Source organism: Carcharhinus amblyrhynchos, unplaced genomic scaffold (assembly GCF_965287045.1).
Source record: "Carcharhinus amblyrhynchos unplaced genomic scaffold, sCarAmb.v2.hapA scaffold_39, whole genome shotgun sequence".
Lineage (NCBI taxonomy): Eukaryota > Metazoa > Chordata > Chondrichthyes > Carcharhiniformes > Carcharhinidae > Carcharhinus > Carcharhinus amblyrhynchos.
Genome location: NW_027649780.1, coordinates 4,077,253 through 4,099,440, shown reverse-complemented (window position 1 = coordinate 4,099,440; position 22,188 = coordinate 4,077,253). Strand labels below are relative to the sequence as shown.

The 22,188-nt window shown below is 48.0% G+C and overlaps 1 protein-coding gene across 1 annotated transcript in view; it reads right to left on the bottom strand.

Moving 5' to 3' along the window:
- Positions 1-2,940: 2,940 nt before the first annotated feature.
- The window catches only part of LOC145363609 (uncharacterized), a 38,209-nt gene continuing 18,961 nt past the window's right edge, over positions 2,941-22,188 (bottom strand). Inside the window, exon 2 of the mRNA XM_080218793.1 lies at positions 2,941-4,582. Within this exon, the coding sequence (XP_080074919.1) occupies positions 3,487-4,582 (1,096 nt within the window). The 3' untranslated portion in view covers positions 2,941-3,486. The remainder of the gene's footprint in view (positions 4,583-22,188) is intronic.

Here is a 22,188-nt window from a genome sequence, read left to right as displayed (position 1 = left end):
TTGCTAAGCATGTGATCTGGGTGAAGTTATACTGTGTGTACATAACTAATTGCTGTAAAAAGAGTATAAAGGGAGAAGAGAAGCCCTCCCGTTCGAGGTAGTATTGCTCGGACACTGTTCTGAGTTAGTAAAGCGATCCTCCAAAGTGCTTATAGTTGCTTGAAGATAAAGGACTGTTTTCTTATACAGATCAGTGTCTTGCTTCTGCATCAAATACATAAGGGTCTCTGAAAAATGAACCTGACAGCTACACCAGCGCACTCACAACGAGAGGCTGTTTGGCTACTCTGATTGCGGGAAGGGGTTCAAGGAGGCATCCAGCCTGCTGAAACACCAGTGGATTCACACGGGGGAGAGGGTGTGCGGGGTGGGGTTCACTCGGTCCTTCACCCTGCTGCAACACTGATGAGTTCACAGCGGGGAGAAGCCCTTCACCTGCCCTGCGTGCAGGAAGGGCTTCGCTTGGGCGTCCCACGTGCACGGACACCGATGCACTCGCGGCGGGGAGAGGCCTTTCGTTTCTGGACGTGTGGGTCAATCCCCAGGTGTGTAGGAAATGTGTCCCAACCCCTCGCTTCCGTGGTTCACAGCTCCCAGTCGCTGAACGGAAGGCTGATTCACAACTGAGCTTAGGGTCAGGGAGAACAACGGCAAACGCTGGAACCGTGGCCCAGAATTCTCCGGCCGTTCATACTGGCGGGATTCTCCAGTCCTGCCGGCAGCGCAACCCCACCTACAGGTTTCCAGTCAACACGGGGTGATGTCAGTTGGAAAATCCGTCGACTGCGGCAGAACCAGAAAATCCTGCCCCTTGCAAACACCGCATCCAAATATTTTGATTTTGACTTTGGAGATCAGGTTACAGACTTCCCTATTAATCCAGAACCATCAGACCGAAAGAGTTTCCGCAGTTTAGTCTTGGTAGCGTGCAGCCAACTTTTTCGGCTGGATGACAGTAGATGTACTAGGAGTAGATTCCTGGATCAATATTTCCTGAATGGCCTTTGTACTTGGAGTTGTTGCGGTGATCTGAGAGCAGCGTGCTTTTCCCTCCTGGTTCTGTTTCTCATGATTCATTGGTGGAAAACGTGTGGCTGGCGGGCTGGAGAATCGTGTCCATGATGTCTGTGACGATACTGTGCCTTTAAAAAATGTATTCTACTCATGTTTCGTGGCAGGTCTTTCAAGTGATTTTATCGGCGCCGTTTTGTCTGTAGCCAGTGTCCTCTAATTGTTACTGGAGCATTGAGTGATTGATGATTTGTGTACAGTTTTGGTCACCTAGTTACAGGAAGGATGTAAATAAGGTTGAAAGAGTGCAGAGAAGGTTCACAAGGATGTTGCTGGGACTTGAGAAGCTGCGTTACAGAGAGATTGAATAGGTTAGGACTTTATTCCCTGGAGTGTAGAAGAACAAGGGGAGATTTGATAGAGGTGTATAAGATTTTGATGGGTATAGATAGAGTGAACGCAAGCAGGCTCAGTGGGAAACACTGAGGCTAGGGGAGAAAAAAAACCATGGGTTAAGGGTGAAAGGAGAAAAGTTTAAAGGGAATATTGGGGGGGATTCTTCACGCAGAGAGTGGTGGGAGTGTGGAATGAGCTGCCGGATAAAGTGGTAAATGCGGGGTCACTTTTAACATTTAAGAAAAACTTGGACGGGTTCATGGATAAGAGGGGAATGGAGGGATGTGGTTCAAGTGCAGGTCAGTGGGACAAGGCAAAAAATGGTTCGGCACAGACAAGAAGGGCCAAAAGGCCTGTTTCTGAGTTGTAATTTTCTATGGTTTCTATGGTCAGGTGCAACACCTAGACTTTAAAATTATATTCTTTTCCTGACATTACAGTAGAAATTATTACTCTTAATTGCTTGGTGCCTGTGAGAATGGATTTCTGGTGTTCAGCTAATTTATTTTAATTTATTACAATTTTGTCACCCTTAAAGTAGCCAGACCAAGTCATGGGGCTTTCACAACAAATGTTTGATCAAACTACATAGCTCGGTCTTTGGAATGTCAGCTGCAGCCAGCCAGAGTCCAGAGTACAGTCATGTATAAGCGGGTATGGTTTCAAATTCAATTACAAGTAATTAACATATACCAATCATGGTACAGGAGTTATCACCATCCACTCACAACTATTGATTAAGGTTACATTGTGCATAAGATACAAGAGTTTAAACACCAATTTCTACCAACGCGCGCTTACATAATTATAATATCCAATGAGCGTGAAGACTTAATCGTATTAGACTTAATCACTTGAGCTGACCTAATTCACCGTTACAAGTTGCCCTCAACAGCCCAGCTTCTGTCTGGATTTGTAGCTACCAAATACCTCTCGCACATCCAGCTGTCTGATTTAATTAATTTTATGAGAGGCGTAGACAGGGTGGATAATCAGAGGCTTTTTCCCAGGATGGAAGTGTTGATTATAAATTGGTGGTTGCCGGGGGGGGGGGAGGTGGATGGGCATACACAGGGTCAAGGTGAGAGGGGGGAAAAGTTTAGAGGGGATGTGCGCGGGAGGAGTTTTTCACACTGACAGTGGTGGGTGCCTGGAACACGCTGCCAGAAGGGGTGGTGGAAGCAGGCACATTAACAACATTTAAGAGGCATCTGGATGGGTACATGAATTTGGAAAAAATTGGATACGGACTAGATTAAGGGCAGAAGGTTTTTTTTTGTTTAGTTTTGGCATCATGATCGGCACTGGGGGCGGGGGGTGGAGGGGGGAGGTGTTGCGAAGAGCCTGTTCCTGTAGTGTACTTGTAACACTACATTTTACACCCTCTCCTTCCCTTCTCTATGAACGGTGTGCACAAGAAACAATATTTTTCACTGTATCCCAATACAAAGAACAAAAACAGCCTGGGAAACAGGCCCTTTAGCCCAATGAGCCCGCACCGCCGTCTTAACATAACGAATCCCCCCTCCACCCATGACCCATATCTATGCTTATGGCATTCCACATTGAGGGAATGTGACAATAATAAATCACATCACATTGAAACCTGGTGGGCTAATTACCAGTCCTCAGGGAGCTTGTATTCAATGAGCCCAACTAGGAGGTCAATTAGCGATTTCCCCATGCAGATCACGATGGGTTATCACACCTTCATATTTCATACTGCTACGTTGATAAGCTTTACCTGTCCACTTGACAAGTCGGCTGTTGTATGGGGCGGCACGGTGGCACAGTCAAAGGCACTGCTTCCTCACAGTGACAGGGGCCCAGGTACGATTCCTGGCTTAAGTGTCCAAAGATGTGCGGGTTAGGTGGATTGGCCGTGGTCAATCTATCTTTGCTTTAAAAACATTCATTCAATGAGGTAGCCTCAACTGCTTCACTGGGCAGGGAATTCCACAGGTTCACAAGCCTTTGTGTGAGAAAGCTCCTCCCCGACTCAGTCCTAAATCTGTTCCCCCTTATTTCGAGGCCATGCCCCCTAGCTCTAGAATAGCGGCAGAAGTCCAACCGCTGTAGTTAGTTGTGAACCAGGCTGTGTTTCACCAGAGTGGATGAAGTCGTGAATCCCTTCCCACACTGAGAGCAGGCGAACGGCCTCTCCCCGGTGTGGACTCGCCGGTGGTCAGTGAGTTGTGATGACCGCTTGAACCCAGTCCCGCAGCGGGAGCAGCGGAACGGTCTCTCGTCGGTGTGGATGCGTTGATGGTACATCAGCTCCCCCGAACTTTTGAAGCATTTCCCGCAGTCCTGGCACTTGAAGGGCCTCTCGTCCGTGTGAACCCGCTGGTGTCTCAGCAGGTGGGACGAGGAAATGAACCCCTTCCCGCACCGGGAGCAGGTGAAGGGCCTCTCCCCGGTGTGAGCGCGCCGGTGGACAGTGAGGTCGGACGCTGTCTTGAACCCGGTCCCGCACTGAGGGCACCGGAACGGTCTCTCCTCGCTGTGGACGCGCTGATGGGACATCAGCTCCCAGGAACTTTTATGGCACTTCCCGCAGTCCGAGCACTTAAAAGGTCTCTTGTCGGTGTGGACCCGCTGGTGCCTCAGCAGGATGGAGGAGGTGGTGAACCCCTTCCCGCACACGGAGCAGGTGAAGGGCCTCTCCCCGGTGTGAACCCGCTGGTGGGTCAGCAGGTCGCACGACTGAGTGAACCCCTTCCCGCACTGGGAGCAGGTGAAGGGCCTCTCCCCGGTGTGAAGTTGCTGGTGGACGCTGAGCTCGGACGACCGCCTGAACCCGGCGCCACAGTCAGAGCACCGGAACGGTCTCTCGTCGGTGTGGACGCGTCGGTGGGACATCAGCTCCCCGGAACTTTTAAAACACTTCCCGCACTCCGGGCATCTGAAAGGCCTCTCGTCCGTGTGGACTCGCTGGTGCCTCAGCAGGTGGGCTGAAATAGCGAAGCCCTTCCCGCACCGGGAGCAGGTGAACGGCCTCTCCCCGGTGTGGACTCGGCGATGCTTTTCCAGCTCAGAGGGGGATCTGAATCCCTTCCCGCAATCTGCGCATTTCCACCGTTTCTCCTCAGAGTGGCTTCGCTTGTGTCTCGATAAGCCAGATGGCTGCCCGAAGCCTCGTCCACACACGGAACACACGTACACTTTCTCCCCACTCTGAAGGGTGCTTTCTCCTCCCATGTCCAAAATCTGACGGAATTCAGGTTGCCAACAATTGGGCGAATCCGTCAGATCCTGATGCGATGTCTGGTCTGAGTTTCCCCAACTGGGAATCCTCCCCTTCTCACAGCCTGCGGAATTGATTTAAAACAGAGAAAAAAGGGTTGAGAAAGCACCCTCAAAAACACAAAGGCGCGGTGTGAAATTGAGCTGACTGAACCCCATAATTTACAGGGCCTGCACTGGGAAAAAGTGACTATGAAAACTGCCAGATTGTTGTTAAAAAAAATCCTTCAGGGAAGGGAACCTGTCACCCAGTCTGGGTCCACACAAGACAGGATCCTCTATAAACGGAGAGGGGTGGGAGAGGCAGGAGGTGAAGGAGTGGGATTTTATATCTCTACAAGACAAAGTAAGAGAATAGAGCAAACTAAAGTTAAAGTTAAAGTGTCACGAGTTGGCTTACATTATTTGAGTTGAGTTGATTTGATTTGATTTATTATTGTCACATGTATAACATACAGTTGTATAACATACATAAGAAATAGGAGCAGGAGTAGGCCATCTGGCCCTTCGAGCCTGCCCCGCCATTCAATAAGATCATGGCTGATCTGTTGTGGCTCAGTTCCACTTTCCCGCCCTCTCCCCAGAACCCTTAATCCCCTCTCTTATCAAAAACCCATCAACCCGCTTCTTGAAAATATTTAGCGAGGCAGCCTCCACCACTTCAACGGGTAGAGAATTCCAGAGATTCACCACCCTTTGAGTGAAGAAGTTCCTCCTCAACTCCGTTCTAAACCGCCTCCCCTTTATCTTGAGGCTGTGCCCCCTAGTCCTACTGTCTTTTTTGAGCGGGAAGAGCCTCTCCACCTCTATCCTATCCATCCCATTCATCATCTTATACGTCTCAATGAGATCTCCCCTCATTCTTCTAAACTCCAACGAGTACAAGCCTAGTTCATTCAGCCTCTCCTCATAGCTCAACCCCCTCAACTCCGGTATCAGCCTAGTAAACCTCCTCTGCACTCCCTCCAAGGCCAAAATATCTTTGCGCAGGTGCGGCGCCCAAAACTGCACACAGTACTCCAGCTGCGGCCTCACCAATGCCCTATACAGCTGCAGCAAGACCTCCCTACTTTTACATTCAATCCCCTTCGCTATGAAGGCCAGCATCCCATTCGCCTTCCTGACCACCTGCTGCACCTGCAAGCTGGGTTTTTGCGACTCATGCACAAGGACCCCGAGGTCCCTCTGCACCGTCGCCTGCTGCAGTTTTTCGCCACGTAAGTAATAGTCCTTCCTACCATTCTTCCTTCCAAAGTGGACCACCTCACACTTGCCAACATTAAATTCCATTTGCCATTTCCTGGCCCATTCGCCCAGCCTATCTAGATCCTTCTGCAGACTCTCCACACCCTCCGCACAATTTGCCGTTCCCCCAATCTTGGTGTCATCCGCAAATTTCGACACCCTACACTTGGTTCCCTCCTCCAGATCATCTATATAAATGGTAAAAAGCTGAGGCCCCAGCACCGACCCCTGGGGCACTCCACTAGTCACCATCCGCCAATCCGAATAGCACCCGTTGACCCCCACTCTCTGCCTCCTATTTGACAACCAATCCTCTATCCACGCTAACACCCTACCCCCAACTCCAAGTCCCCTGACCTTCTGCAATAACCTCTTATGAGGTACTTTGTCAAACGCCTTGTGTGCCATACAGACAAGCATACTGTTCATAGAGAAGAATCATAGAACCCTACAGTGCAGAAAGAGGCCCTTCAGCCTATCGAGTCTGCACTGATCACAATCCCACCCAGGTCCCATCCACATATCCGTGCATATTATACCCACTAATCCCTTTAACCTCCGCATCTCAGGACATTAAGGGGCAATTTTAGCATGGCCAGTCAACCTAACCCGCACATCTTCGGACTGTGGGAGGAAACCGGAGCACCCGGAGGAAACCCACACAGACATGAGGAGAATGTGCAAACTCCACACAGATAGTGACCCGAGCCGGGAATCGAACCTAGATCCCTGGAGCTGTGAAGCAGCAGTGCTAACCACTGTGCTACTGTGCCGCCCAAGGAAAGGAGAGGGTGCAGAATGTAATGTTACAGTCACAGCTAGGGTGTAGAGAAAGATCAACTTAATGCAAGGTGGGTCCATTCAAAAGTCTGATGGCAGCAGGGGAGAAGCTGTTCTTGAGTTGGTTGGTCCATGACCTCAGACTTCTGTACCTTTTTCCCGACGGAAGAAGGCGGAAGAAAGAGTGTAATGAGGTGGAGAGACTCTTCCCGCTCAAAAAAGACAGTAGGACTAGGGGGCACAGCCTCAAGATAAAAGGGGGGCGGTTTAGAACGGAGTTGAGGAGGAACTTCTTCACTCAAAGGGTGGTGAATCTCTGGAATTCTCTGCCCGTTGAAGTGGTGGAGGCTGCCTCGCTAAATATTTTTAAGACGCGGGTTGATGGGTTTTTGATAAGAGAGGGGATTAAGGGTTATGGGGAGAGGGCAGGAAAGTGGAACTGAGCAGCGACAGATCAGCCATGATCTTATTGAATGGCGGGGCAGGCTCGAAGGGCTAGATGGCCTACTCCTGCTCCTATTTCTTATGTTCTTATGTTATCTCCTGGTCGCCGCACTCTGATCAGGTACATTGAGGGAAAATTTAGCGTGGCCAATGCACCCAACCAGCACGTCTTTCAGATTGTGGGAGGAAACCGGAGCACCTGGAGGAAGCCCATGCAGACACAGGGAGAACGTGCAGACTCCACACAGACAGTGACCCAAGCCGGGAATTGAGCCTGGGACCGTGGCGCTGTGAGGCAGCAACGCTAACCACTGTGCCAGCATGCCGTTGAGCTTCACAAATAGTGGCGTTGAGGACAAAGGTAGGGAAATTCTGCTGAATCTTTATCAAGCTCTGGTTAAGGTCAGATCTGAAGCATTTCGTCCAGCTCTGGTTACCGCACTTTATGAAGGATTTGAAAGTTCCTGAGAAGGTGCAGAGCAGATTTTCCAGAATGGTTCCAGCAAAGGAGGAGAAGGAGGGGAAATTTGAATCAGGTAGACAAGATTCTGAAAGGTTCAGATCGGACAGATAAAGAAAATCTGTTCCCATTAACTAATCACACAAGGACTCAGGGACACAGATTAGATTTTTAGATAATAGAGGGGGATACGGGGGTGACACCATGAGTGGTAATGACCTGCAACTTGTTGCCTCCAAGGTGGGTGGAAATAGACACAATGAATGATTTCAAAAGGGAATTGGACAGACAATTGAGGAAAATAAACCTGTGAGGATGTGGGACGGAGCAGGAGAATGGGACTGATTAAAACATAGAACCAGGGAATGCAGAAGAACACTACTCGGCCTATCAAATCTGCACCGATTCTACAACAGAGCATCTATCCCAGTAACCCCTGCGCAATTACCTTGGCTTATCTACCTAACCTGCACATCTTTGGACACGAAGGGACAAAATGGCCGGGACAATCCACCTAACCTGCACATCTTTGGACACTAAGGGGCAACTTAGCATGGCCAATCCACCTAACTTGCACATCTTTGGATATTGAAGGAGAATTCAGCATGGCTAATCCATCTAAACTGCTCATCTTTCTCACAGGTTGTAAAAGACCACGTCACTAAACCCACAGCCATGGCTCAGGGTCGAGTTGCTCACCTCATAGAGTGGAAAGGCTGGTGTAAGCCTATGGAGTCCCCAGTGAATCTCGAGATTGATTTCAATTCTTACTCAGACTTAAGTGAAGGAGAACAGGAGGCGAGATTTGCAGCAGGTAAATTAACTTCTAAGCCCGGCTGTGAAATATACGGATCGTTTAATGGGCTGCCAGACTCACACAAAATCAGCTTGATGCTTTGTGGTAAAAGCGACATGTAGCTGAGAATGTCACGTGTTTGATGAGTATTGTGAATGACAATTTTGCTGCCAGCCTGTGCCAAGTACTGGTTCCAAAGTACAGGTGGAAAGATAAATAGGGAGACAAAGTGACATGTCTGGTGTGAGGATCTTAGAATAGCGGGAAGTGGTAGAATAAATTTGTTGGATTATTAGAATTGGTTCAGTTATTTTAGTGTCACTGTAGACATGTACTTTTTAAGTGCAGTTAATGCTCTTTAATTAATTGTCCTATTAAACTTATCCATCTTTCTGAAGACGCCTGCAGATCCTTTCTGAAATAACTTGAACAGACAGGTGGGATCTCAATTTAACATTCAATCCAAAAGCAGACCTTTTAACAAAGCAGTAATTCCTCAGTATGGCACTGAATTTTCAGTGTAGATTTGGGTGCTGCTGGGAAGTAACCATAGTTTCTGCACCTGTGCTGCTCAACCCAAGTCTCACTTTCATTTGGAAAGTTGGTACGAACGTGTGATGAAACAATCCTCAAAAATGCCTTTGTCCTCCCGGCTAATCCTGGTGTATTAGATGGTTTTAGTGCAGGAGTTTGAAGTGCAATATTCTTTAATGTTTTCAAGCCATAGTGATGTGTGGTTAAACCAATTATGCACTCTTCAGATTTGAGGCTTGGGGCCATACCAGGGAGAATAACTAGATTGGAAAAGAGTGTAAATGTTTTACTAGACACAACGGTATCAGTTATGGAGGTGCAGGTAACCCTCTGCTGGATCTCGTCTGAGACTTTTTGCTGCAGTGAAAATTGTTTCTGTGGGTAGCGTGACCAACAGTCCCAGATTTTCCAGGATTGTTCTAGGAATTACATCAGGAAGGGGGGCCTGCTGATTGTTATCCCCTTGACCTTACTGCTGAGCCCTACCCTGTGACACCCTCCACACACTGCCATCACTCCACACTAGCCCAGGATTCAGGGTGATCCTTGGCCTCAGGTAAGTGTCGTAACGGCAGCGGCCACTTCCTCCCTGGTGGAGCTGCATTTCAATAGGGGTTTTGGCCTCAAATACAGTATACCAAATTGAAGGAGGTGCAAGTGAAATGCTGCTTAATCTGAAAGCTGTATTTGGGCTGTTGAACAGTGAAGAGGTTAGGAGGTAAAGGGGCAGGTATTGCACCCTCTGCGTTTGCATGGGTAGGCGCCATGGGAAGGGGATGAAGGGTTCTCATGTCCATCGGATGCATTCCATCCAGTCCTGGGGACTTGTCCACAATCAGTCCCTCCAGTCTGTCGAGCACTGCCTCTCTAGTAACAATAATGTCATTGAGACCCTCCAGTCCTACCACCTTTCCATCGCTAACGCCCGGCAAATTATTCACGTCCTCCTCCGTGAAGACCGAAACAAAGAAGTCATTCAAGACCTCAGCCATTTCCCCATCCCCTACCACTAAGTCCCCCCTCTCATCCTCTAAGGGTCCAACGTTCACCCTAGCCAGCCTCTTCCTTTTTATATATTTATAAAAACTCTTGCTATCCTTTTTTATATTAAGCGCTAGCCCAGCTTCATAGTTTCTCCTACCCTTCTTTATCAACTTCTTTGTCAATCTTTGTTGACATTTAAACCTCTGCCAATCCTCTTCTTGCCCACTACTCTTAGCTACTCTAAACGCCTCCGCTTTTAATTTAACACTTTCCTTCACCTCCTTCGTTATCCACAGTTTATTACCTCTCCTCCTACGGTCCTTTTTGCGAAAAACTGCAGCAGGCGACGGTGCAGAGGGACCTCGGGGTCCTTGTGCATGAGTTGCAAAAACCCAGCTTGCAGGTGCAGCAGGTGGTCAGGAAGGTGAATGGGATGCTGGCCTTCATAGCGAGGAGGATTGAATATAAAAGTAGGGAGGTCTTGCTGCGGCTGTATAGGGCATTGGTGAGGCTGCAGCTGGAGTACTGTGTGCAGTTTTGGTCGCCGCACTTACGCAAGGATATTTTGGCCTTGGAGGGAGTGCAGAGGAGGTTTACTAGGCTGATACCGGAGTTGAGGGGTTGAGCTATGAGGAGAGGCTGAATAAACTAGGCTTGTACTCGTTAGAGTTTAGAAGAATGAGGGGAGATCTCATTGAGACGTATAAGATGATGAATGGGATGGATAGGATAGAGGTGGAGAGACTCTTCCCACTCAGAAAGGACAGTAGGACTAGGGGGCACAGCCTCAAGATAAAGGGGGGGCGGTTTAGAACGGAGTTGAGGAGGAACTTCTTCACTCAAAAGATGGTGAATCTCTGGAATTCTCTGCCCATTGAAGTGGTGGAGGCTGCCTCGCTAAATATTTTTAAGACGCAGGTTGATCGGTTTTTGATAAGCGAGGGGATTAAGGGTTATGGGGAGAGGGCGGGAATGTGGAACTGAGCCACGACAGATCAGCCATGATCTTATTGAATCTTATACAGGCTCGAAGGGCTAGATGGCCTACTCCTGCTCCTATTTCTTATGTTCTTATGTTCTTTGAAACTGAGGGACAATTTAGCATGGTCAATCCCCCTGACCTGCACATCTTTGGACACTAACTGACAATTTAGCATGGCCAACCCACCTAACTTGCACATCTTTGGCACTAATGGACAATTTAGCATGGCCAATCCACATAACCTGCACGTATTTGGACACTAAGGGACAATTTAACATAGCTAATCGACCTAACTTGCACATTTTTGGACACTAAGGGACAAATTAACACGGCCAATTCACCTAACCTGCACATCTTTGGGCACAAAGGGGCAATTTAGCATGACCAATCCACTCATCTATACATCTTTGGACACTAAGGGGCAATTTAGCATGGCCATTCCACCTAACCTGCACATCTTTGGACACTAAGGTGCAATTTAGCAAGGCCAATCCACCTAAACTGCACATCTATAGAGTGTGGGAGGAGACCAGAGCACCCGGAGAAAACCCAAACAGACAAGTGGGGAATGTACAAACTCCACACAGACAAGGTCAGAATCGAGCCCAGGTCCCTTACGCTGTGAGGCAGTAGTGATGACCACAGTGCTGCTGCCTGTATTGCTCTGGAGTGCTGGCATGGATTCAATGGGCTGAATGGCCTCCTCTGTGCCATAATGACTCTTCCCTGCAATCTCAGCTTTTAATTTAATCCTAGTGCGCAGGTTCAGGTTTCAGTCAAGTAGGTCGGTGCTACACACATCTTTCCTAACTTTTGTTGCCCAGAACTCAAAAAAGACAGTAGGACTAGGGGGCACAGCCTCAAGATAAAGGGGAGGCGGTTTAGAACGGAGTTGAGGAGGAACTTCTTCACTCAAAGGGTGGTGAATCTCTGGAATTCTCTGCCCGTTGAAGTGGTGGAGGCTGCCTCGCTAAATATTTTTAAGAAGCAGGTTGATGGGTTCTTGATAAGAGAGGGGATTAAGGGTTATGGGGAGAGGGCGGGAAAGTGGAACTGAGCCACAACAGATCAGCCATGATCTTATTGAATGGTGGGGCAGGCTCGAAGGGCTAGATGGCCTACTCCTGCTCCTATTTCTTATGTTCTTATGTTCTAACTTAATACAGTTCTCCAGGCATGGTCTGCCCAGGGTTTGTGAATGTTGGGGCCTTTCCAGTCACACTGAGACCTGAAATCTTCTCTCACAGACAGAACAGACAAGCCTGTTACCTTCCACGTTTAGATGCTGCTGATGTTCAGATTCCGATGTCTCGAGTGACTCTGCCGGAGCGCGATGTAATGTTTGGTTTGAGATTCCTGTCTGTCAGTTCTCCACTTCCAGCACCCTGTAAATTTACAGAAACCGTCGCTGTTAGCCCAGAATATCAATATCTGTGTTCATGATCTTGGTGCATAGAGGACAAAGTTTGCAGACGACACAAAACTTGAAGGTATTGTCAACTGTGAGGACGACTGTGTAGAACTTCAAACTCCATGGTCTGGGCCTCAGCTCCTCCCTCTGTGACCTGGATCCTGAACTTCCAAACCCATAGACCACAATCAGTAAGGATAGGCAGCACCATCTGCTCCATGATCATCTTCAATACCGGAGCCCCACAAGGCTGTATTTTCAGCCTCCTACTATACTCCTTATACACCTATGACTGTGTGGCCAAATTCCCCTCCAACTTGATTTTCAAGTTGCTGATGACACCACCGTGGTGGGTCGGATCTCAAACGTTGACGGGACGGAGTACAGGAATGAGATGGAGAATCTGGTGAACTGGTGCAGAGACAATAATCTCTCCCTCAACTTCAACAAAACGAAGGAGATTGTCATTGACTTCAGAAGCGTCAAGGAGAACATTCTCCTGTCTGCATCAACAGTGATGAAATAGAAAGAGTCGAGAACTTCAAATTTTTAGGTGTCCAGATCACCAACAACTTGTCCTGGACCCCCACCCAATGCTGACAATATAGTTAAGAAAGCCCCACCAACGCCTCTACTTTCTCAGAAGACTAAGGAGATTTGGTATGTCACTACGACTCTCACTAACTTCCACAGATGCACCATAGAAAGCATTCTTTCCGGTTGTATCACAGCTTGGTATGGCTTCTGCTCTTCCCAAGACTGCAAGAATCTACAAAAGGTCTTGAATGTAGCCCAATCCATCATGCAAACCAGCCTCCCATCCACTGACTCTGCCTACACTTCCCGCTATCTCAGCAAAGCAGCTAGTATAATCAAGGACCCCACGCACCCCGGACATTCTCTCTTCCACCTTCTTCCATCAGGAAAAAGTTACAAAAGTCTGAGGTCATGTACCAACCAGCTCAAGAACAGCTTCTTCCCTGCTGCCATCAGACCTTTGAATGCACCTACCTTGCATGAAACTGATCTTTCTCTACACCTTAGCTATGACTGAACACCACAATCTGCACTCTCTCCTTTCCTTATTCATGAACGATATGTTTTGTCTGCATAGTGCATAAGAAACAATACTTTTTACTGTATACTAATACATGTGACAATAATAAATCAAATCAAAACAATGGCCACAACACTGCTCTACTTTTATACTCATTAACCATAAGACTATGAGATATAGGAGCAGAATTAGGCCATTCAGCCTATCAAGTCTGCTCTGCCATTTGATTCTGGCTGAAATGATTCTCAAACCTATTCTCCTGCCTTTTCCCTGTAACCTTTGATCCCCTCATCTATCTCTGTCTCATGTACACTCAATGACCTGGCCTCCACAGCCTTCTGCGGCAATGCAATCCACAGATTCACCATCCTCTGGCTGAAGAAACCACTGTGCCATTTGCAAACAAAGCGAATGTGATGTGAGATAAATCTCTTACACGGTGGGGGGTGGAATGCACTTCCTGGAAGTGTGGTGGAAGCAGGTTCAATTGAGGCATTCGAGAGGGCATTAGGTGATCATGCGAATAGGAACAATGTGCAGGGAGTTACAGGGTAAAGGCAGGGCGATGGCATTAAGTTATGATGCTGATATGGTGAACTGATGCAGACACGATGGGCCAAATGGCTGCCTTCGGTAATAATTCTATGATTCTGTGAAATACACAACAATATCTCATCTAGGAGTCGCCAATGTAAGCTTAAGTTAATTTATTAGTGCCACAAGTAAGCTGACATTAACAGTGCAATGAAGTTACTGTGAAAATCCCCCTGTTGCCACACGCCTGTTCGGGTTACACTGAGGGAGAATTTAGCATGGCCAATTCACCTAACCAGCACGTCTTTTGGGCTACGGGAGGAAATTGGAGCACCCGGAGGAAACCCATGCAGACACGGGGAGAACGTGCAAACTCCACACAGACAGTGACCCACTGTGCTGCTGTGCCGCCCACACTTCTGTTCTGATGCTCTCTCTCCCTCTCACTCATTATTCATATTTTATCACTCTCTGTCTCTCTCCCTTTGTGTTTGACACAGTGGTTAGCCCTGTTGCCTCACAGCACCAGGGACCCTGGTTCAATTCAGCCTTGGGTCACTGTCTGTGTGGAGTTTGCACATTCTCCCCATATCTGCATCGGTTTCCTCCCACAGTCCAAAGATGTGCAGGTTAAGTGGATTAGCCATGCTAAATTATTCCTTCGTGTCCAAAGATGTGCAGGTTAGGTGTACTGGCCATTCTAAATTCCCCCTTACTGTCCAGAGGTCAGTAGGTTAGGTGGGATTGGACATACTAAATTGCCACTTATGGTCCAGGGATCATAGAATCATGGAATCCTACAGTGTAGAAGGAGACCTTTCAGCCTATCGAGTCTGCACTGACCACAATCCCACCCAGGCCCTATCCCCATAACCCATGTATTTATCCTAGCAAGTCCCCCTGATACTAAGGGGAAAGTTAGCATAGCCAATCCACCTAACCTGCACATCTTTGAACTGTGGGAGGAAACTGGCGCACCTTGGGGAAAACCACACAGACTTGGGGAAAACATGCAAACTCCACATAGACAGTCACCCAAGCTGGGAATCATAGAAATGTGCAGGTTAGATGGATTGGCCATGCTAAATTGCCTCTTAGTGTCCAAAGATGTGCAGGTTAGGTGGATTGGTCATGCTAAGTTGCCCCTTAGCATCCAAAGATGTGTAGATTAAGGGGTTAGCGAGGAAAATACATGGGGTTAAGGGGATAGGGACTGAGTGGGATTGTCATCGGTGCAGATTCGATGGGCTGAATGGTCTCTTTCTATATTTCAATCTCAGCCCAACAGCCTTTTCTCCCCACCTTCAATACATTTTTATCTGTTAAAAATAAATGTTCAAAGGAAATTTAAAGAAATGTTTTAATGTCGCAATGATATCCCTGGACGGTTGCACCCCTAGCTGTGACCCAGAGATCTGCAATGCAAATCCTGGAGACTCCAGGCCAGGCCCTGGAGAGTTGGCAACGCCCTGCCTGGGTCACCGCGCGTGCGCGCCGCCACGCATCGCCCCCAACAAAGATGGTGGCGGCGCATGCGCCCCCCTCGGTATCGCCCCGATAAAGATGGCGGCCACGCGTGCGCCCCGCCCTCCCACCAAAGATGGCTGGTCATTAATTCGGGGCTATGACGGTTGACCTGCGCAGCTCTTGCTCCCTTCAGGACCAAGTCGGGTTCAGTAACTTTGTATTCGGCGTTTGAAGCCGCCACGAAGTCTTTATGAAGACTCCCCATCCTCTCCGCTGGCTCCATTCCCCCCCCACACTGACTCAACAGCACTCCATTTTGTTTCTCTCTTGCTTGCTCCTTGACAGCTCCAGTGATAGCCAGCACTGCGCATGCTCCCGCCGCTGCCGGCTACTGCGCCTGCGCGAGGAGCTCCAGTGGCTGGAACACATTCACCCCCGCAATGAATGTTGGGTAAGGACACCCACCATTGACACCAATATACTTCAGTATTGAAGGATGAACGATACATTATCATTGGAGGCAGTACAGAGGAGATTTACCAGGATGATCCCGGGTATAGAGGGACTGCCACATGAGGAAGGATTAAACGGGTGGCATAACAGTTAACACTACTGCCTCACAGTAATATGGACCTGGGTTCAATTCCAGCTTTGAGTGATTGTGTGGAGTCTGTACATTCTCCCCATGTCTGTGTGAGTTTCCTCTGGGGTGCTCTGGTTTCCTCCTGCAGTTCAAAGATATGTAGGTTAGGTGGATTGAACATGTTTGAGACTAAAGGGTATGAATGGCCAAACGGCAGAGAAGCTGAAATCAGAAGGTGAAAATGAAGATGTGGAGGAGGGGGGACATGGGTGGGACAGTGGTAAAATGGAGAAAAGGGGAAGTAAAAGGGAAGAAAATGTAAGAAAAGGTCACAGACCTGAAATGTAACCTCTGTATCCCTCTCTCCACAGATGCTACCAGATCCGTACGAGCGGCACGGTAGTGCAGTGGTTAGCACTGCTGCTTCACAGCTCCGGGTTCGATTGCCGGATCGGGTCACTGTCTGTGTGGAGTTTGCACATTCTCCTTGTGTCTGTGTGGGTTTCCTCCAGGTACTCTGGTTTCCTCCCACAGTCCAAAGATGTGCGGGTTAGGTTGATTGACCATGCTAAGAAATTGCCCCTTAGTGTCCAGGGATGTGTAGATTAGTGGGTATAATATGTAGGGATATGGGGGTGGGGCCTGGGTGGGATTGTGTTCGGTGCAGACTCAATGGGCCAAAGGCCTTCTTTCTGCACTGTAGGATTCTATGATCTGCTGAGCATTTCCAGAATTGTCTTTTTTAAATTCAATTTCCAGTAGCCCCTGTATTTTCATTACCCATTGAGCCTGCACTGATCACAATCCTACACAGCCCCTAACCCCACAGATTTACCCTGCTAGTCCCTCTGACTCTTGGGGGCAATTTAACATAGCCCATTTAGCGTAGCATAACTTTGAATGCAAAGAAGGTGAAACTAATGACCAGAAGGATTTGAGATCCTTGTCTGAGCTGGAAACTCTTGGATTAAATCCCACTACGAAAAGATAAGGAAATTTCTCCAAATAAAAACAAACAAACAAAAAGCTCAGTTAAACTCAGCAAGTCTGGCAGCATCTGTGGAGAGAGAACAGAGTTTACTTTTTGAGTGCATATGACATTGGTTTCATTCGGTCATCCCATTTATTAACAGTCACACCACAGGGAGACCATTCAGATGTTTTGCGAGGGGGTTTACTTAATTTTCCCAGTCCAGCTTTATAAGTTCAGAGTATTTGGCCCATTTTCATTGCATTCTTAGTGCATGGGTATGAAACCATAGAATCACTACAGTGCAGAAGGAAGCCATTCAGTGTGTACCGAATGGCCTCAAGCGTGCAGTGACTCTTTTCCATGCCATTTCTATCCTCTCCCCTCCCCAGATCCACACATCTACCACGGTTAATTCAACTAACCTGCACATCTTTGGACTGTGGGTGGAAAACAAAGCACCTGTAGGCAACCCATGCAGACACATTTTCAATTCCAGCCTCAGGTCATTGTCTGTGTGGAGTCTGCACATTCTCCCTCATGTATGTCTGGATTTCCTCCAGGTGCTCCAGTTTCCTCCCACAGTCCAAAGATGTGCAGGTGGATTGGTCATGCTAAATCATCCCTTAGTGTCCAAAGATATCTGGGTTAGGTGGATTGGCCATGCTAAATTGTCCCTTAGTATCAAAGATGTGCATGTTAGGTTCATTGGCCATGCTAAGTTGTCCCTCAGTGTCCAAAAATATGCAGGTTAGGTGGATTGGCTATGCTAAATTGTCCGTTAATGTCCGAGGGATTAACAGGGTAAATACGTGGGGTTACAGGGATAGGGTCTGGGTGGGATTGTTGTTGGTGCAGGTTTGATGGGCTGAATGGTCTCCTTCTGCACTTCTCCTTCTGCACTGTAGGGATTCTATGACATAGTTATAATATGTAAACATCAAACAGACAGTGATCCAAGGACAGAATCGAATCTGGGTCCCTGATGCTATAAGGCAGCAGTGCTAACCATCATTCTGCCCCTTCTAGCCTGCTTGGCTATTTAATAAGACCAAGGTTGATCTAATGCTCACCAAGTCAATTTCTTGAGCCTTATCTCTGTAACCCTTAATTCCCCCACTGATTAAAAACCTATTGATCTCAGCCTTGAAAATGTTCAGGCACTCGGTCTCCATAGCTTCCTGGGATACAAAATCCAAAGATTTACCACTCTTCGAGAGAAGGGATTCTTCCTCACGTCCATCTTAAAAGAGCACCCCTTTATTCTGCAACAATGTCCTCTGGTCCTACACTCTCCCAGGAGGGAAAGCATCCTCCCAACATTTAAGATATAGGAGCAGAATTAGGCCATTTGGCCCATCGAGTCTGCTCTGCCATTCAATCATGGCTGATACAGCAGCACAGTCAAGGCCTCACAGTGGCACAACGCTTAGCACTGTGGCCTCACAGCCCCAAGGACCCAGGTTCAAATCCCAGCTTGGGACAGTGTCAGTGTGGAGTTTACATGTTGTCCCTGTGTCTGCATGGGTTTCTTCTGAGTGCTCTGGTTTCCTCCCACAGTCCAAAGACGTGCAGGTACCTGGATTGGCCATGCTAAATTGCCCCTTAGTGTCCAAAGATGTGCGGGAAAGATGGATTGGCCATGCTAAATTGCCCCTTAGTGTCCAAAGATGTGCAGGTTAGGTGGAATGGCCATGCTAAATTGCCCCTTAGTGTCCAAAGATGTGCGGGAAAGATGGATTGGCCATGCTAAATTGCCCCTTAGTGTCCAAAGATGTGCAGGTTAGGTGGAATGGCCATGCTAAATTGCCCCTTAGTGTCCAAAGATGTGCGGGAAAGATGGATTGGCCATGCTAAATTGCCCCTTAGTGTCCAAAGATGTGCGGGAAAGATGGATTGGCCATGCTAAATTGCCCCTTAGTGTCCAGGTTAGGTGGAATGGCCATGCTAAATGTTTCTTCAGTGTCAGGGGAACCTGCAGTGTAAATGCATGGGGATAGGGTGTGGGTGGGATTGTGGTCCACGCAGACTCGATGGGCCAAACAGTCTCCTCCTGCACTATAAGATTCTAGAGTTCTATGAGGATATGATTCCCAACCCCATTCTCCTGTCTTCTCCCCATAATGTGGGTATGCCGGCGTTGGACTGGCGTAAACACAGTAAAAAGTCTGACAACACCAGGTTTTAGTCCAACCTATTTATTTGATAATATACTCGCAAGCTTGCGAGTATATTATCAAATAAATAGGTTGGACTAAAACCTGGTGTTGTCAGACTTTTTACTGTGTTCTCCCCATAACCCATGATCCCTTATTGATCAAGAACCTATCTATCTCTGTCTTAAAGACACTCAATGACTTGGACTCCAATGCCCTCTGTGGCAATGAGTTCCACAGATTCACCACCCTCTGGCTGAAGAAAGTCCTCCTCATCTCATTTTTAAAGGACTGTCCCTTCGCTCTGAGGTTGTGCCATTGAGCTCTAGTTTCTCCCCTGTCTAAACCCCAAAGAATCTTACGTATTTCAATCATATCACCCTTCATTCTTCTGAACTCCAAGGTGTACAGACCCAACCTGTTTCGAATCATAGAAACCCTGTAATGCAGAAGAACGCAATTTGGCCCATCAAGACTGCACCAACTCTGATAAAGCATTTTACCCAGGCCTTATCCTTGTAATTCCAAGTATTTACCCACTTATCTCCTTAACCTGCACATCTTTGGACACTAAGGGGCAATTTAGCGTGGCCAATCCATCTTACCTGCACATCTTTGGACACTATGGAACAATTTAGCATAGCCAATCCACCTAACGTGCACGTCTTTGGACACTAAATGACAATTTAGCATGGCCAATCCACCTAACCGGCACGTCTTTGGACACTAAATGACAATTTAGCATAGCCAATCCACCTAACCTGCACGTCTTTGGATACTAAGGGACAATTTAGCATGGCCAATCCACCTAACCTGCATGTCTTTGGACACTAAGGGACAATTTAGCCTGGCCAATCCACCTAACCTGCACATCTTTGGACACTAAGGGACAATTTAGCATGGCCAATCCACCTAACCTGCACATCTTTGGACTTTAGCTTCAATTATAAATGTGTGGAATTACAGGGAGAGGGCTTGGGTAAGATACTGAGCACTGGGGAAATGAGTGTGAATCCCCCAGTCCCGGACAGAGGGGAACTGACATAAGAACATAAGACATAGGAGCAGGAGTAGGCCATCTAGCCCTTCGAGCCTGCCCCGCCATTCAATAAGATCATGGCTGATCTGAAGTGGATCAGTTCCACTTTCCCGTTTTCTCCCCATAACCCTTAATTCCCCTGTCTATCAGAGACCTATCTACCCGTGGCTTAAATGTATTTAGCGAGGCAGCCTCCACCACTTCAATGGGCAGAGAATTCCAGAGATTCACCACCCTTTGAGTGAAGTTCCTCCTCCTCAACTCCGATCTAAACTGCTCCCCCCTTTATCTTGAGGCTGTGCCCTCTAGTCCTGCTATCCTTTCTATGCAGGAAGAAGGGGGAAGAATCTCCCTATCCCTGCCCTAACCATCCATCTCTGCCTGTAATTCCCAGAGAATGCTGCCAATGATCAGCAAATCAGCCTGAGGCTGTGGCCACACCTACCGTCTGAAACCGTCACAATGCCCAGCTGATTGACAGCAGCTTCGGACCAATAAGGAGAGGGGGTGGGGCTGGAGGACCGAGCCGGAGCGGGTGGTCCTCCGACCAATGGGAGTGAAGAAGGGGCGGGGCCGGACTTGTGAGTGAAGCATGCGCAGTGTAAGGAATGGCCTTGGACAATGAAAAGTGCTTGTCTCTCTTTGAAGGTCTATCCTGGACTGATGTATAAACCTCTTTTCACAGGGAATTGGAAGAGGGTTTGCAGCCAGGAATCTCAAAACCAGATCTCACATCAGCAACCCCATAGGGTTGCAGGAGCTGGACATTAAAGGCCTTTGAATGTAAGTATTTTTTAAAAGTTTATTGATTAGTGTCACAAGTAGACTTATATTAACACGGCAATGATTTACGAAGAAAATTCCATAGTCACCACATTTTGGCGCCTGTTCGGGTAAACTGAGGGAGAATTTAGCGCAGCCAATCCACCTAACCAGCACGTCTTTTGGACTGTGGGAGGAAACCGGAGCACCCGGAGAAAACCCACACAGAGACAGGCAGAATGTGCAAGCTACGCACAGACAGTGACCCAAGCCGGGAATCAAACCTGGGCCCCTGGTGCTGTGAGGCAGTATGTCTGGTGTGCTTGGGGTCCTGGATTATACTGGCTGCTTTCCCGAGGCAGCAGGAAGTGTTGACTGAGTCAATGGATGGGAGGTTGGTTTGCCTGATGGACTGGACTTCATTCATGACCCTTTGTCATTTCTTGTGGTCTTGGGCAGAGTAGGAGCCATACCAAGCTGTGATGCAACCAGAAAGAATGCTGCCTATGGTACATCTCTAAAAATTGGTGAGAGTCGTAGCATGCCAAGTTTCCTTAGCCTCCTGAGAAAGTAGAGTTCTGTTTCCAAATTTTAAACCTGTGTCCAAGATCCATTTTAAAATCAGCTAATGTGAACAACCTTTCTTCATCAACCTTATCTGAACCTATCAAATACCCTATCAGTTTTCCAACCCAACTTAACCATTGTAACTAGATTCCCTCAGGTTAGAATCATTAAATCCCTACAGTGCAGAAGGAGATCATTTAGCCCATCAAACCTGCACCAACAACAACCCCATTCATCCCCGTAACCCCACATATTTACCCTACTAGTCCTTCTGACACTAAGGAGCAATTTAGCGTGGCTAATCCACCCAACCTGCACATCTTTGGACTGTGGGAGGAAACCGGAGCACCTGGAGGAAACCCACTCAGACATGGGGAGAATGTGCAGAGTCCCCAAAGACAGTGACCCAAGGCTGGAATTAAACCCAAATTTCGTGGCACTGTGAGGCACCAGTGCTAACCACTGTACCGCCCCCATTAGGGTCTCAGATAAGAACCCGAAGGTGTATAATGAATCATAGAATCCCAACTGTGCAGAAGGAGACTATTCAGCCCATTGAGTCTGTGGTGGCACAGTGGCAAAGTGGTTAGCCCTGCTGTCTCACAGCGCTAGGGGCCTGGGTTCAATTCTGGACTTGGGTAACTATCTGCGTGGAGTCTTCACGTTCTCTCATGTCTGCGTAGATTTCCTCCGGGTGCTCCAGTTTCCACCCACAGTCCAAAAGTTGTGCAGGTTAGGTTGATTGGCTTTGCTCAATTGCCCCT